Source organism: Giraffa tippelskirchi, chromosome 6 (genome assembly GCF_054371585.1).
Source record: "Giraffa tippelskirchi isolate mGirTip1 chromosome 6, T2T-mGirTip1v1.2.pri, whole genome shotgun sequence".
NCBI lineage: Eukaryota > Metazoa > Chordata > Mammalia > Artiodactyla > Giraffidae > Giraffa > Giraffa tippelskirchi.
The window spans coordinates 132,115,857-132,129,440 of record NC_137280.1 but is presented as its reverse complement, the minus strand read 5'-3'; the positions used below and the strand labels follow the sequence as shown (position 1 = coordinate 132,129,440).

At 38.0% G+C, this 13,584-nt stretch overlaps 2 protein-coding genes across 7 annotated transcripts in view; one reads left to right on the top strand and one right to left on the bottom strand.

The window, feature by feature from the left end:
• The window catches only part of SPINK5 (serine peptidase inhibitor Kazal type 5), a 345,077-nt gene that overhangs the window by 19,347 nt on the left and 312,146 nt on the right, over positions 1-13,584 (bottom strand). For both annotated transcript variants that reach the window (XR_014055486.1, XM_081495652.1), the window contains 9 exons: positions 12,179-12,263; positions 11,195-11,322; positions 10,538-10,601; positions 8,218-8,345; positions 6,592-6,688; positions 4,997-5,124; positions 3,123-3,195; positions 2,021-2,148; positions 1,786-1,864 (listed from right to left, as the gene is read on the bottom strand). Coding sequence is in view for 1 of the 2 variants with exons in the window: in XM_081495652.1 (XP_081351778.1) it covers positions 1,786-1,864; positions 2,021-2,148; positions 3,123-3,195; positions 4,997-5,124; positions 6,592-6,688; positions 8,218-8,345; positions 10,538-10,601; positions 11,195-11,322; positions 12,179-12,263 (910 nt within the window). In the remaining variant the exon portion in view is untranslated. The remainder of the gene's footprint in view (positions 1-1,785; positions 1,865-2,020; positions 2,149-3,122; positions 3,196-4,996; positions 5,125-6,591; positions 6,689-8,217; positions 8,346-10,537; positions 10,602-11,194; positions 11,323-12,178; positions 12,264-13,584) is intronic.
• The window catches only part of LOC145508636 (uncharacterized), a 331,084-nt gene that overhangs the window by 222,700 nt on the left and 94,800 nt on the right, over positions 1-13,584 (top strand). Inside the window, exons 5-10 of one of the 5 annotated variants that reach the window (XM_081495654.1) lie at positions 498-540; positions 1,851-1,922; positions 3,767-3,925; positions 5,249-5,295; positions 6,826-6,935; positions 9,502-9,758. In XM_081495654.1, the coding sequence (XP_081351780.1) occupies positions 1,878-1,922; positions 3,767-3,925; positions 5,249-5,295; positions 6,826-6,935; positions 9,502-9,521 (381 nt within the window). In that variant the 5' untranslated portion in view covers positions 498-540; positions 1,851-1,877 and the 3' untranslated portion in view covers positions 9,522-9,758. Of the gene's footprint in view, positions 1-497; positions 541-1,850; positions 1,923-3,766; positions 3,926-5,248; positions 5,310-6,825; positions 6,936-9,501; positions 9,759-11,144; positions 12,288-13,584 lie in introns of those variants that run through there. The other 4 variants (XR_014055488.1, XM_081495653.1, XR_014055489.1 and 1 more) reach the window with 4 other exon arrangements.

The window sequence follows — 13,584 nt, the reverse complement described above, 5'->3', positions numbered from 1 at the left end:
AAAGTTCACAGATATTAAGTAATTAAAATCAGTGTTAGAACAGAGGTCAGAAACCTGTCAATAACTAGGCTATAGATTCCTTGCCTTCTTTGTCTTTACATGGCAGAAGATAAAACTTCTGGTACATCTCTAAGAACATGGAGCTAGCTGCCTTCTTTACTCACTGAAAAATAAGAACCTTAAAAAGAAGGCAATGGAACTGGGCCCACAGGGTTTGACCCCTGTTGAAATTTTTGAACATCCATAGAAGTTTGTCTTAAACTTTTTTTTAAGCCCAAAGAGCTACAGTATATGGGAAGATTATCTTTAAAAATACTACCAATAACCTAGATTGGAGTTACCTTTCTTTAAATTGTGGTACCATGAACAACTCCAGACCTACTTTATCTGTTTAATAGCATTTTAACTATTCTCTGGAATTGAATACATGATCAACATATGAACTGTCTCATAGCCATCATTTTTAAATTTGCTAGAATTTTTTTTTCCTCTTTCAGGTACCTAAAATGCCACATACGTCTATGTTTATGATAGCACCATGTGAGTATATTGCAGCCTTTGCTCTTTGGGTGTAAATCTCTAGCTCTTCTATTGGTTATCTGTGGGTAGTTAACGTCTCTGAGTTTTTTCCTCAACTTTAAAATTGGAACACCACCACCTACTGCGTTGATTGTGGGCAGATTTAAATATGATGGTACATGTACTTTGTAAAGCTTATTTTAGTTTGCATTTGTAGGTAAGACTGTAGCTTTCTTTTTGCCACAGGCACAAAAAATATCTGGGTATTTTCTGTACATACATATAGTTTTTTTCCTTGTTTGAAATTCCTGAAATAGATATTTTTAAACTTGAAAGAAATTGACCAATCTAGAATATATGTCCAGTAGAGATCATTTGAAGTTGTACAATAAAGTATTTTCTCAAAGCTATTGATCTACCAACATATGGGTAACAGCTATTCCCAATATATTTTTCAAACATGACCATTACTACTAATGTTTCATTTTGTTTAGTCAGGATAAAACTAATGAAAAGTTGCCTCTTTAATGGGAAAACTTTCCTGGGGAAATTCCACTGTTTTACTTTTCTCAGTCCATAGATGGATTAGAAGAGGTTGCACTGTGTCATAGTCTATGTGCTGGTGTTGTAAAGCATTGAACCTTATTTTTAAAACTCCAAATTGAACACAAGATGGCACTAGAGTGCCAAGTCAAGAATTTACCATCTGGAGCTCCAAGCTTTTGATCCTTTTCTTGTTTGTAAATTTGGCATCTATTTGCATAATTGTTTTTAAACTTCAGGGGGGAGATCAAGTTGATAGTAACAATAATTTGACAATTGCCATTGTTCCTATAATGTGTGGTAACTGCATCAGAGTTGCTCTTAGGACGATTAAATTCCATGCTATTTCTTGGAATATCTGGTCATGTCTTTCTTGTTTATCATCATGTTCACAACAACTGAGACAGAGTATGCCTTCCATAATATGCATTCTCTTTATTTGTTGAATAAACCAAGCTTGCAACCACTCATCCAAATTTAAGTATAAGCATGCTCGGGTGGCACTAATGGTAAAGAATCCACCTGTCAATACAGGAGATGCAAGAGATGTGGGTTTGATTCTTGAGTTGGGAAGATCCCCTGGAGAAGAAAGTGGCAACCCACTCCACTGTTTTTGCCTGGGAAACCCCATAGACAGAGGAGCCTGGAGGGCTGCAGTCCCTGAGGTTGCAAAGAGTCAGATGTGACAGCAATGGAGCACAAGATATGTCTAACGTATATTACCTGTTTTTCATTGTCCTTTCCGATTGTGTTTCTCATGTATTCCTCCTCTTCCTTTTTTTTTTCAGCTGCTTCCCTTTCCCTTGAAGAGAAAAATGAGAAGAAACGTTTCAACCAAAATGAACAAACAAACACCTCAGGTATGCTTTAAAAAAAAAACAACTGTTGTCTTGAATGGATGAGTGATTATTTACTTTAAGACTCAACAATTAAAAGCTCATTTTTGAAAAATACTCACAGCTTTTCCTTACACATAGCACACTTGTTACCATGTGTCTTGCCATCTAGACCCCGTACAGGGTCACTTTCTCGGGTACAAATAAGCTTTCCGTTTTTCATTTGACTTCTAAACTCATCGCATACATCCTGAAAAGAAGGAAAAATTATATTGGAAATGGCTATTTTCACATAGTATTTGACTGAGCTTGAAAATTTTGAAGATTTTGACTCAGGAGTTGGGCAGCCACCTAATCTTGCTGTGGGAGGCTCTTTACTGGACCACAGAGGTGTCCAAGTGGTAATTTCTGAAGATGAATTCCATCTTCAACCTTAATTCCTGCTTGCCATGTGAGGCTACATATCCTAGAAATGATCACTTGGACACCTCTGTGGTCCAGTGTAGAGCACCCCCCGCCCCCCGCAACAAGGTAAGGTGGCTTTATAACCAGGTTACTTTAGAATGGGAAGATTATCCTGGATTATCTGGGTGGGCCCAGTGTAATCAAAAAGATTCTTATGAAACAGGAAGGCAGGAAAACCCGAGTCAGAATGATACAACATTAAACAAAAAAAAAATCTACTGGTCCCTGCTGATTTTAAAGATGACCACAAGCCAAGGAATGCGGGCACTCCAGAAGTCAAAAAAAAGGCAGAGAAAAAGCTCTTCCCCAGAACCTTCACCAAGGAAAGCAGCCTTTCTCTGACACCTTGGCTTTAACACAGTAAGACCCGTTTAGAACTTCTGAACTCCAGAAATGTATGATGCTGAATCAGGGTTGTTTTAAGCTACTGTTGGTAATAATTTGTTATAGCAGCCAAACCTCATTTTCCCCATCTATAAAATGAGATTGGGAAAATCTTAGTTGACCAGACTATTGAGATAATTAAATAAACTACTCTTTATAAAAGTGTTTTATAAAGTGTTAGGCTGGAAGATGTCCATTTGGTGTTAAATTTCCACACTGAACAAGTTATCAGTGATAATCACATTCATGATGACTTCTGAGCTTCTAAGCACAAGATCTTGACTGGCAACACTGGCATGCTCTTTCCACATTTTTAATAGTCAAGTAATGACTTACAGAAAGACCCTTCTTGCCAAAACCTAGTCACTGATTCACCTTTCCTGATGCTGAATCAGTCCCATTTGATCTGTAGCCAGATTGCTTGTTTTTTCCCTCTGCTTCTCTTTGCCTAAAAAAGAAAACAGTTCAGTAGTCATGTTGTTAACACATATCCAAGTTTGGAAGAGGCCTAAGAGTTTATGTATCCTAATCCACCTTCTTCATGGAGAATCTCTCTGCACCTCTCAGAGATGGACAGTCACCTTGGGTATTAAGAAGCTCCCCATTACAAGATAGATATTCTAGCTAGATCAACTCAGTTAATCTCAAAGTCTCCTTTATATATGTCCAAATTAATCTCCCGGTAGCTTTCTCTTTTTTTTTGTATTAATTTATTTATGTTAGTTGGAGGCTAATTACTTTACAATATTGTAGTGGTTTTTGCCATACATTGATATGAATCAGCCATGGGTTTACATGTGTTCCCCGTCCTGAATCCCTGTAGCTTTCATCCTTACTTCACATCCTCAGGAAAGCATGGAACAAGCCTGCTAAATCCATTATCTCCTCCTGATATTAATCCTTCAGATATTTAAAAGCAAGCTTCAGATCTCCAAGTCCAGATTCCTCAGTTCTTTCACCTTTTTGTCATAAGTTGTAGTTTTAATTCCTTACTACCATTCTTGTTCCTCGATTTGTAGGTCAGTCTAAGCTTCCCTGGTGGCTCAGATGGTAAAGAATCTGCCTGCAGTGCAGGAGACCCAAGTGTGATCCCTGGGTTGGCAAGATCTCCTGGAGAAGGAAATGGCAAATCTATTCCAGTATTCTTGCCTGAAGAATTCCATGAGCAGAGGAGCCTGGTAGGCTGTATAGTCCATGGGGTCACAAAGAGTTGGACATGACTGAGTGACTAGCACTAATATTTCAATTTATCTAGGTTATCATTGGATCCCAAGATAGAAGACAGGTGATATAGGAAGTACCTTAGGATTATGGTTTTGGGGGATTTTATTTAATCTTTTACCTTTCTGATAAAATATTTATGCTAGTGGTTCCTAAGTTTCCATGTACGTTAAGAATCACCTGTGAGATTTTAAAAATCAGATTCACTGTCAATCCCAATAGTTTTACTGACAGGATCTACATTGAGATTCAGTAATCTGACTTTTAATAACCCAGGTGATTCTGATCCAACATCCAAGCAGTACAGAACTCTGGTACATGTATATCTCTTTCAAAGTTTCATTTGGCTTTATGCTTAAATGTGTATGAATATATATAACATGAATTTATGTGTGTATGTATTTTAGGGAGCTCCCTTTTCATATATATAAGAAATAGGTTGCTATATGACTCAGGGAACTCAAACTGGGGCTCAGTTTGAGTTTCATTTCTTTCAAACAACCTAGAGGGGTGGGATGGGGAGGGAGATGGGAGGAATGTTCAAATGAAAGAGGACATGGGTAAACCTATGGCTGATTGATGTTGATGTTTGGTAGAAACCTATACAATACTGTAAAGCAATTATCCTTCAATTAAAAATAAAAATAGGGAAGTGGTAGTCAATGTAACCTGAAGATTCAAACAAATATAAAGTCATGGAACCTTAACAAAATACTAGGAAAAAGAGACTACCTGTAATGATTCAGTCTGGTGGAATTCAATTTACAGTCACAGATCTGATCAAAAATCTCCAGTGGCTTATAGTTCACAGAATTATGATACAAAATAGAGTAGGAATCAGCCACTGGTTAGCTGCCCTTGCTTGGGCTCATTGTTCCTTAGGGGATGCAAAAGAAGGAGATAATATTTCAGAATTAACAGAAAGGGTAGTTTTCATGAAAGAAACTACAGGCAAATGAGAAACAGCCATTAATTCAGGAGGAATATGTGGCTATCTTTTAGACAAGCAGGGTGAGAAAAGTACTTACAGTATCTCTTTACACATGGTACACTTGTTGTTGTATGATTTGCCATCTGCATCACGGACAGGATCACTCTCGCGAGTGCAGCTGAGTTTTCCATCTTTCATTTTTTCCCGATACTCAGCACATTGGTCCTGAAAAGGGAAAAGAGAGCAGGCCCCCTGGATGACTTGGTCTGTTGTATGTTTATTAAGTTTGTTAAATAATCTGAGTCAGAAGTTCTCATCTATCCCCTCTTATACAACATGTTACACCTAGGATTGCTGTCAACAGAAGAGGGGCTGGAATCATCCATATTCTAAGAGGTCAGCTGTCATGGGTAATGTTGCTTTTAAGGTTTTACACAAGGAAATTATAAAGCTGGCTGGGATTTAATCACATAGATCAAGGGTCAGCAGACTATAGGCTATAACACTAATCTGTCCTGCTGTCTGTTGTTATATAGGAAGTTTTATATATAAAACTTGAAACACACCTTCATTCATTCATTTAAGTATTATTTATGGCTGATTTCCCATAGACGTGGCAGAGTCGAATAGTTGTAACAGAAACTGTGTAACCCGCAATGCCTAAAATATTTGCTATCTTGCCTTTTACAGAAAAGAAAAAAAAAAAATTACTGACCTCTAATGTAGATAGAAGAGAGAAAGAAGTGCTAGGAGAAAGCATAAAATCATGCAAAATGCCAAAGAAGACAGGCTTGACTAAATTATAGACAAGATATATAACGTCTGTACTTGAGAGTAAGAACTCAACCTCCTACAGGAGAAAATATGCACAAACAGAAAGGCAAAATTTTTCAAAGGCAAACTCTGGGCCTATGCCAGATCTGGAGGCAAAGAGAGAGTCTTGACATCCCCAGGTCATACGACTAGAGATAAGCTGGCTGTGACCAAGTCATATGACTAAAGACAAGGTGTCTGTGATCTTAGCAATTGTGTTCACATGCCTGAGGAGTGGGCTTGTATGCAACATTGTCATAGTGACATTTAAAACGTCTCATGAAATGTGCCAACACTTGCCTAAGTTACTGTATCCCTATAAGAGTACTGCTAAATAAGAGAAACTATAGAGTTGAGTGAGATGAAGTGATTTATTTGATGCTTTGCAAGTCCAGGTGGCAAGGGTAGGATCATACCCCAAACTATCTGACTCAAAAACCTATGCTCTTTCACCATATTATCCTGTCTTGGAACAATAGCAAATATACCTCCAAAAAGTGGCTCCAGTCAGAGAGAGAGCATAATGAAAGGAACTGAAGAGCACATGATGTGGAACATCATTACATTTATGCCACTTACTCTCCTAGGATCACGTATTGGCTTCAAAGCTAGATGATAGAAAGTGGAGTCAGGAGACTGGGATCAGGTCATCATGTTAATTATTTTCAAGTTCAGAGAAGTCAGAGTGACCCCTAAAGAAACTAAAAATTGCTTGGATATTACTCTGCAATCATAAGGGGGAAATCCCTTGTCCTTCCCGAGGATGCTCTCCAGCTCAGCACTGTGTACACTCATAGCCTTTGACCACAGGCTCTGCCATGGCCCCAGTGCCACTGAGTTGAGCCCACTCTGGTTATGGAACTTAGAGGCAGCTCTCACCTTAGCTTTCCCTCTTCCACCGCCACTGGAACCTTGGCCCGCAGCATTCCGCTGATCTTCCTCTTCTTTTCTCTTTCTTTCTTCATCTTCTTTCTGGCTGAAAATTAGAAAGTGGGAGGTAGGGAATAATAGATTACAGAGAGTGGAATGCATTTCTATGAGTTTTTCATCCTTTGACCAAATTAGATTTTTATAGAATTCACCTGCATTTGTTGAACATCTGTTACATTGCAGGCCCTCTTCTTTGAAAATAGAAAAAATGCAGTATGTTGAATCCTTTTGCCTGGAAGACTCTTATTGCAGTAGAAGAAAACCAGCGTTTACGGGACCACAGGCAAAACGTGGTGAGCAATTAATTAGCATTTTGTAAATGATCTTGTGAATCTCCAGAGGGATTTCTCTCAAACACCTCATATTAAAGAGGTCCCAACATAATTATCTCCTCTACCAAATGTGTTCTTCCTCCTGGATTCTCCTTCAGAAAGAACAAAACACTGAAGCCATCCCTAACTGCTCCCTCTTCTTTAGCTCACATAGCTGTTTACATTGGTTTCACTTTCCTGTGTCTCCCATGTTGATGTACTCACCTTCTATTCTAGCTCAGTGCTCTAGTTACCGCTTGCTGGATTACTGTAATTCCCTACTACCACCAACAGCATTCTGAACTTTGGTACCTTGCTTTTCTTTTTACTGCTAACATATGAATCTTCTAAAACGGAACCACATTTATGCCATTTACTCTCCTAGCTGAGAAATTTTAGCAGCTTGCCGCTATATATAGGATTGACTTCAAAATCCATGATCTGGCATTCAAAGCTGGTGAAGTGGATAAGTTCTAACTAAAATGACTTGCTCTTTTATGTACATACTACACCTTCCTTTAGATTTTACCTATGCTGTTCCCTGTTTTATCTTCATTCCTTCCTGTACTATTCACATATTATCCAAATTACCAGATCCAGTTTGATCCCTCCATAAAACTTTCTATTAACTCTCTCCCTTTCCTGAACATACCATAACACACTGTATGCATCATTTTTCATTTAGCAATTACTCCTTTGTATTATATTAATTTATTCCCATGTCTAATCCTTACTGAACTATATCATTTCTGGTAATACTATTTCATTCATCTTTATGTAACCATTATGCACTTAAACATTCTAAATGTTCAGCAAATTACTGTCAAATGACAAATATTTCAGATGTACTTCCAAGCCTTGTGTAAAGAGCTCTCTTTAATTTCCTAAAAATGTGATTTTTTTAAAATGTAGGTAGAGAAGTTAGATTGATAGTAAAATCTGTGGGTTCTTTCCAATGGGGATTACAAAGTAATCCAGAGAAGGGATCCACCTGACAGCAAAGGACTTAGAAATTTATCAAGAAAGATGGTGTAACCCACTGTGAGGCAGTGCCCCAGAGCTAATGGGGTATGTAGTGTAATAACTTGGTCATCTGTTGTCTATTTCTAGAATTGTGAATCTGAGCCTCTGTAAAGAAAGAGTCCTAAAATTATTTACACATGATCATTTGTTGCTTTTACAATACATGTAAGGAAAGGACCAACACTATATATTATCTTCCCAGCTCTGCCACCCACAGCATGGACTTCATGTGCTCACTCACAAGACTGCTTTGCACATGGCGCACTTGTTGCCATGAGTCTTGCCATCTGGGCCACGCACAGGGTCATTTTCTCGAGTGCAGAAAAGATTTCCATTTTGCAGAAGGCGCCGAAATTCACTGCATGCATCCTAAAAGGAGGAGAAAAGGCAACAGTTTGGGTATTTTCTTGAAAAGAACTCTGCCAAGTCCCTACTAAGTGCTTCCTGGGGAAAGAAAATGAAAATGACCTATGAATGTTTCTTTCTGGCAGTTGTTTTGTTCAGTTCCTATGAGGACCACAGGACTTAAAAAGAGATTCCTGTTTCTTTTTCCTTGAGATTTAGCTCTCAAGTCCAGACTGAGCCTGGCAGTCACACATAAGCAAAAATCTCTTAATAAACTGGGTTCTCAGAGGATTGGACACAGTTCTTAATTAAGATTTTATTGTCTATCTCTATTATATTATAACGCAATAAGAACACTGTATATAGCATAGAATTTTAAAGAATTAAGGTTTAGGTAGAACTTGGAAGTTCACCTGGTAATTCCCTTTATGTCATTCATGCCAATAAGTTGTGTAATTTGCACTGGAACACCTGTAGTGATAAGGAGTTCATTACCCTCCAGATACTTCATTCCAGAATTTCTATTAGATCATTCCCACAAATTAGGCATGTGCTACTTAGGAGGATCTTGGAAAGGAACTCTGATCACTCCTATAGGATCCTTATTCGTAGGGTTTTATTTTTCTAAGATGTCATTGCAAATAGGATGAGTATGTTCCTTCAAACCAGTAAGCAAAGTCAACGTATCTTACTTCCCTCAGAAAAACTGAGCATATTTTTCTTCTTCCACACAGATTCTTTCAAATTTCTGGAGAAAGTCCTCTTGTCCTTCTCCCATAGCAAAGCACCCCCAGATACTTCAGTCATTCTGTTCCAGTATTTTTCAGTCATTTGCACCATTTCTCATTCTGATTTCTTTCCCTTTCCTAAAGAATTGAACATAATATTCCAGGTGCGTCCAGACAAACCCAATGTGTTGACGGCTATTTAATATTGTTAGTTAGAATTCTAATATGTTGCCCAGAGACTTTGGGTGAGGGGTCTTGCCCTCTCTGTGCCTCAGCTGCCTCTTCTATAAGACGAAAATAACATTAATGCCACACAGTTAAAATAATAATGGCCAATATTAGGTATTCAGGACATGTGCTGAATTGTTATGACAATAATGTGAGATAATGTATTTCAGTTAACTACTGATGGCAAGTAAGATTGACTTTGTATTTTTTTCTGCATCTTTTAGTTCAAGTCGAAACTCAGTGAAGACAAGAGTGAGCTTTTCCTAGTTCTGCTGCAAGGTTCACTGCCAGATTCCCTAACTAGTCATATTTAGCAAAGGAAATATGAAAGTATAGTTTATTGGTAGTAGCTAATGTGAAATCAGAAATCATATGATACTAAAGACTAGTCTCCTGTTGATGTTGAAAAGGAAAGCGTATGAGCTAATATTTTAAAATTCAGATTCTCAATTGTGGGAAATAAATACAGTTGTAAAACAAACCAAATCATTCAGAATTCCAAGTGATATTTCAATAAAGATTACTTTTAACATCAGTAGTTTTCGATGGGGGCAAGGAAATGACCAGAAACCTGGAAAAATCTACCTGGAGTCAGTCCTTTTGGAACCAAGAAAATATTATTTGGGACTGTTGCTCTATTTTTTGCCCAAATGCTTCCCCAGAAATAAAGCAAGGGACACTCCTGGTTTGACCAGATGTGCTCATCCAAAGCTCCATGTTGTATATAAGTAATGCTAGATTTGGTGTCATGAAGTCCAAGTTTGAATTCTGTTGTTCCCGTTATTCAAGTGTGAGAAATTTGGAAAAACATAAAGATTCTGATACTAATACTCTCACTACCTTTGTAAGTAAGTTCTTCCTCTCTCTGGATTTTAAATCTTCATTTAAAAATATGGCAATGGAGTAAATTAGAAGTTTGCAGACTATGGCCTGTGAGCAAAACCTGGCCCACCACCCTTTTGTATAAATAAAAAGTTACTGGAAATTTTTATTTATGCAAAGTAAATGCCCATTTGTTTGCATATTATCCATGGCTGCTTTAGAGCTACAGTAGTAGAGTTGAGTAGTCATGACAGAGACCAAATAGTCACAACCTAAAATATCTACTGTCTGACTCTTTAAGAAAATTTTACCAACCCCTGGACTAATTGAACCTTGAGTTCTCGCACACAGGCCTTCAGTGATCCCATGAGTTATTTTTAAACAGAAACTAAGAAACTACAAAGTTTCATTGAGGTATGAAGCTTCCAGGATAACTACCTTTTCAGCTTCTCTCTTAGCTTTTCTGGATTTAGCTGCTGCTTTTTCTTTTGCTTCTTGCTGGCTGTAAGAGAAAGGCAGGGGTATCAATCATTCCTAGTATCCAATACATATTATCCTAAAGGGGATCTCTCTAGATAGATATATTCCGTTACTGCTACACCTCTTATTTTTAGTGTTACCTAAAGAGTAAGACACAGGTGTTGTAGCCACCAGTAAATAAATCACTACTCTACTTCTTTTGGAAAACAAAGATGTTGTCCTTCCCAGGAAGCAATGAGAATACTTAAAAAATTGATGAGATGATAGGGTACTTTCAATTTGTTAGCGCCCAATGATTAGATCTTTAGGTTATTCATGACAGTATGTATGCAGAACAAAAATGGCCAATCCTTGTATGCCATTGACTCTGGGGGAATTTCCCTAGTACATGATCCGCCCCCCCCATTAATAGCCATTCAAGTACCTTTCAGAACACTGAGAACACTACAAAGAAATGCACTAAGTAGACAGCTTTGTAATAGTAAATCCCCAAATTCAGTGAAAAGGTTGCCTTTACTGTCTACCTCGTAGAGGAAACCAACATGCTCTCTCTCGCCCACCGCAGGCCTATCCTCTCGGGCACTTAGGAAGAGCAGTGACCATAGCTCTACTCACAAGAGGGCCTCACACATGGAGCAAGTGTTGCCGTGGATTTTCCCGTCGGGGCCCTCAATGGGGTCGTTCTCTCTGGTGCATGGAAGTTGTCCATTCCTCATGTAGTTACGATATTCACTGCACAGCTCCTGCCAAATGAGGAAGGAGTTAAGCATCAGGTAATGAAATACTGAACGCTTCCTCCACGTTTCCCCTTTGAAAACTAGGATATAATGCCCCAAACATAATGGGCACGTCAAGATGGTGACGCAGAAGGTCAATACTAGCCAAGACACTTTTCAGATGCTGAGTTTGCACATCATTTGGAATGTATGATTGCTGTCACTTATCTCATTAGAAAACCTTCAACTTTAATTCAAATATTATTCTGGGCTAGGCACCGAGAGAGATTAAAAACAGTAATTTACTGTCCCTTTCATAAAGCAGTTTGTGGTTGGCAGAATAATAGCTCCTGACTGGAAATCTGTCCAAGTCTTGATATCCAGGACCTGTGAATATGTTACAGAACAAAGGGGACTTTGCAGGTGTGAATAAGTTAAGGACCTAGAGATGGGGATATTACCATGGATTATCTTAGTGTACCCAATGAAATCACAAGGGTCAAACCTTAAAACTGGATGAGTAAGACTGCACAGTGAGAGGGAGCTGTGGCTACAGAAGAACAACTAGAGATGCAGTGTTGAAGGATGATGGAAAGAGTCCAGACCCAAAGCACATGAAAGGCCTCTGGAAGCTAGAAAAAGCAGAGAGACGGGTCCTCCTGTAGAGATTCCAGAAAGGAACACAGCCCTGCCAACCCTGTGATTTAGCCCCTTGGCTCCATGTCAACTTAATCATAAAATCATAAGTTTGTAATGTTTTAAGCCAGTAAGTTTCTGGTAATTTGTCAGAGAAAGCATAAAAAAACTAGTACATGGGGTCAGTCTCCCCCTTGCCCAGAGAAAATGGGGTGTTCACGCGGCTCCGAGGACCCGAAACAGTTACCTGTGCTGCTGCTCTCTTAACTTTCTCAGTCTCGGCTTTCTCCTTTTCTTCCTTGCCAACATTTTTCTTCTCTTCTTCAAGTCTGCTGCAATTAAAAAAAAAAAAGAAGATACAAACTAAATTCCATTTTCTATTCTCTTTGGTAATATATTTTAAGAAGGAATGAGTTTTCCAGACCAAAAATCAGATTCAGTCTTCAGTACAAATTTATCCAATCAAGAGGTGCTAATACTCTGCCCAATAATGCAGATAACTTCTTCAGTAGTTAACAATTGCCCTTAAAAAATACAAAACTAGTATTTTTTTTTTATTAGTATGTGACCCTTGGGTGGACTTTTTCTATCAGTCAGTGACTTCAATCAATGATCTGAAAAAGAGCAACAATTGCCTTGATTTTTCAAAATTATTGTCTAAATAATTATAATGATGAGACTAAGGAGTGATACAATCTGATGATGGACCCATAATCAAAATAAACCATGTCTCGCTATAAAATTAAAAATTTAAATATTATTTTAATGGAAATGAATTCAAAATTGAATATTAAGTTTTAGAGTATAATGATTCAAGTCCAAGAAGATTTTACAGCTGATATTTTGAGGGAAATCATAAGCCTAAGATTTTGGCATTCTGGCTATTTTCTGCTGACATGTACCATTATCAGAACTGGAAAAATCCTTAGCATATATCACATCTAGTATAGTCATTAATATAGCACTAGCAAATCAAGCAGGTGAGAGGAGAGCCCTGATTTCTTGAATCTCAGGCACTGTTTAATCTACTGGCTGCCTCTGTCAATCTCTCCTCTAAGGAACTATGTGAATATACTTATATTAGACCGAAACATGTGAAAGTTAAGGGGCAATAACTCTGCACCTCTTTAAATAGATATATTATTTGAGTATTTTTTTCAGCATTTATTTTAGTGTGAGGCTTACTAGGGGATTGAGAATCTAAGGAGTAGAATCAGAGGTGATAATGATCGCACTTCTATGTGGTCCCACACAGTGGAGCTCTGGCCCCAGTCAGGAAAACAGTGACCCAGAGGAACATGGATGTTGCTTAAAAAGAAGACATTTCAGTAAACATCTATTATGTGGCCCTAAGTCTTAAGGGTTTCAATCTTTACAGTAACTCACTTATACAAATATTTATTTCATATGGTAATAATGCATATGGTAATGCCCCTGAAAAGATAAATACAATCCATTCTATTCCATTTCTTGTTCAGGCTATTTTAGAAGTGTTTACACACTGACCCCAGAGACCTCTGTTCATCTGGTTTTCCCTTAACCAGTATCTGAATATACTCAAGAATCATAAAATGTCAGGGGTAGGAGAAGAACCAAAGAGATAATACCACCCAGATCATCCAATTTCTGCTTTTTGTTGTGAATGATGATTGT